This window comes from Equus quagga, unplaced genomic scaffold, assembly GCF_021613505.1.
Source record: "Equus quagga isolate Etosha38 unplaced genomic scaffold, UCLA_HA_Equagga_1.0 HiC_scaffold_7485_RagTag, whole genome shotgun sequence".
NCBI lineage: Eukaryota > Metazoa > Chordata > Mammalia > Perissodactyla > Equidae > Equus > Equus quagga.
In genome coordinates this window covers 3,917-6,775 of record NW_025794545.1, presented here as the reverse complement: position 1 = coordinate 6,775, position 2,859 = coordinate 3,917, and the positions used below count along the sequence as shown (strand labels likewise).

At 45.4% G+C, this 2,859-nt stretch overlaps 1 protein-coding gene across 1 annotated transcript; it reads right to left on the bottom strand.

The window, feature by feature from the left end:
• On the bottom strand, positions 1 to 947 carry LOC124232551 (olfactory receptor 6V1-like). Its single transcript, XM_046649508.1, is given in 2 exon segments — positions 1 to 915; positions 918 to 947. Coding segments are annotated over 2 exon segments (945 nt in total).
• Positions 948 to 2,859: the final 1,912 nt, after the last annotated feature.

Sequence of the window (2,859 nt, the reverse complement as noted above, 5' to 3'; positions counted from 1 at the left end):
TCATCTGTGAGCTGCTGGGTCTCTGAGGAGGATCCTTTCGGTCATATCCTCAATGACCTCCTTGACCTTCTCATTCCGGAAGGTGAAGATGAAGGGGTTGAGGAATGGGGTCACCACTGCAGTCAACAGGGCCACTGACTTCTTCAAGTGTGTGGAGTGGCCTTTGCCTGGCCTCACGTAGATGAAGATGGCACTGCCATAACCCAGTACCACCACAGTGAGGTGCGAAGCACAAGTAGAAAAGGCTTTCTGGCGCCCAGAGGAGGAGGGAATGTGCAGCACTGCAGCCACGATGAGGACGTAGGAGACCACAATGAGCAGCATGGTGGCCAGCACAAAGACCAAGGACAGGAAGAAGTCCATGTGCTCAATGTGGCGAGTGTCAGAGCAGGAAAGCTTGAGAAGTGGGGCAGAGTCACAGAAGTAGTGGTCAATGACATTAGGGCCACAGAACCAGAGCTGGGTTTTCTGCAGGGTGGGGGAGATGATGGAGAGGAACCCGACCACCCAGCAGACCACCACCAGCTTCATACAGACTGGACCATTCATGATGGTTGGGTAGTGCAGAGGGTGGCAGATGGCCATGTAGCGATCAAAGGCCATTACTGTGAGGATCAGGAAGTTGGTAGAGCCCAGGGAAAAGTAAAAGAAAGACTGGGTCAGGCATTCTGCCAGAGACATGGTCTTGCGAGTGGTCAGTAGGTCTGCCAGCATCCTAGGAACCACAGTGCAGGTGACCAACATCTCCATGAGGGAGAAGTTGCAGAGGAAAAAGCACATGGGTGAGTGGAGACGGGAGTTGAGGCATGTGAGGGTGATAATGGCCAGGTTCCCCAGCACTGTCAGCACATATATCAATAGGATCAAAGCAAACAGGAGGATCCGAAATTCATGGAGATGAGAAAATCCCAGAGCACAAATTCCCTGACGACACTGAAGTTACCCATTGCACTTGACACCAGTTCTCTGTACTACCTGTGAGAAACCAGGAATTCTTAGTCGGAAATGGGCATCAACCTCTCTTTTGATCTTGCTCTCTGATGGCTGCGCTGGCTCCCCAAGCACACCAGCCTCTAGGCATGGTTAATCTCAATGGCCAGGAGACACATTCCTACAGGGCAGAAGTTCCCAAGAGGCAAGGAGCTGACTGGTTCTGATGAACAGATTAGGAGTTGCCACTCCCACATTATCACTACTCCTAAACTCTTCCCCTTTTGTCTTCTACTCATTCATTATTTCATTCAACACATTTGTTAAGCCTCAACTCTGTACTATGTCCCATAAACACTTCCTAACTGCCTAGTTTAAGAGTCTTTTAATCATAGTAACACCTGCTATTAGCTGAGCTCTTTCCATGTCCCAGGAACTGGGCCAGGTACCTTATACAATACTTCTTTTCATCTTGTGTGCTCAATCCTCATCCTCTCTGTGACACTGCAGCTGCGAAACACATTTTTTTTTTAATTTTACTGTTTGTTTTTATTGCAGTAACATTAGATTATAACTTTCAGATGTACATCATAATATATTTCGAATTCTGTGTAGACCACATCATGTTCACCACCGGAAGACTAATTATAATCCATCATCACATATGTGTGCCTAGTCGCCCCTTTCCCCCCTCTCCCTGGCCCCTTCCTCTCTGGTAACCATCAATCCAATCTCTGTTGCTATGTCTTTGTTTGTCATTGTTTTTATTTTCTTCTTATGAGATCATACGGTATTTGACTTTCTCCCTCTGACTTATTTCACTTAGCGTAATTCCCTCAAGGTCTATCCATGTTGTCACAAATGGCTGCGTTTCACCCTTCCTTATTTCTGAGTAGTATTCCACTGTGTATATATGCCACACCTTCTTTATCCATTCGTCCCTTGATGGGCACCTAGGTTGCTTCCAAGTCTTGGCTATTGTGAATAATGCTGCGGTGAACATTGGGGTGCATGTATCTTTATGCATTTGTGTTGAAAACACATTTTTAAAACCACTTCCACCCTTGACTGCAAGGACAGTCTACTCTTAGTTCACTGACAATTCTGATTTTCTCATCTGGCTCTGGGTCTTTCTAAATCTGGATGTCCTCACATTTCTTTTCTCATTCTTTTTTCTCTCTATTCTCGCCTTCAGAAATCTCACTATCTCCCTTAACCAGAGCATTCTTAAAAATGTAAATGCACCTCGAACTGCATTTTTGTTCCCAGCACATTTCTCTAACTGCCTGATGACCACCACCACATACTCAATATGTGTAAAAATACACATAATCCTCCATTCCCCCAAAGCCAATATCATGTTCATGACTCACCCTGATTCATCCAGACTTGAACTCTGGAAGATATCTCTGAGTTTTCTATCTCTCTTCTAAACCACTTGAATTGCTATCCTTAGAATTTTTCTTCCTCTAATTCCGCTGTCTTTTTCCACAGCCACAACCCAGTTTCAAGGATTTATTTCCTCTTGATCATTGCAATAGCATTCTTTTCTTTTTTCTTTAGGAAGATTAGCCCTGAGCTAACTACTGCCAATCCTTCTCTTTTTGCTGAGGAAGACTGGCCCTGAGCTAAGATCCATGCCCATCTTCCTCTACTTTTATACGTGGGACGCCTACCACAGCATGGCTTTTGCCAAGCAGTGCCATGTCCGCACCCGGGATCCGAACCGGCCAACCCTGGGCTGCCAAGAAGCGGAACGTGTGCACTTAACCGCTGCGCCACTGGGCCAGCCCTGCAATAGCATTCTTAATGGTTTTCTTATTCTTACATTTCTCTATATCCAGCCTATCCACATATGCTGTTACACTTATTTTTCTAAAATATTATGTCCTTCAGCTGTTTTTTTTTAATAATCTGAGGCAATGTGAT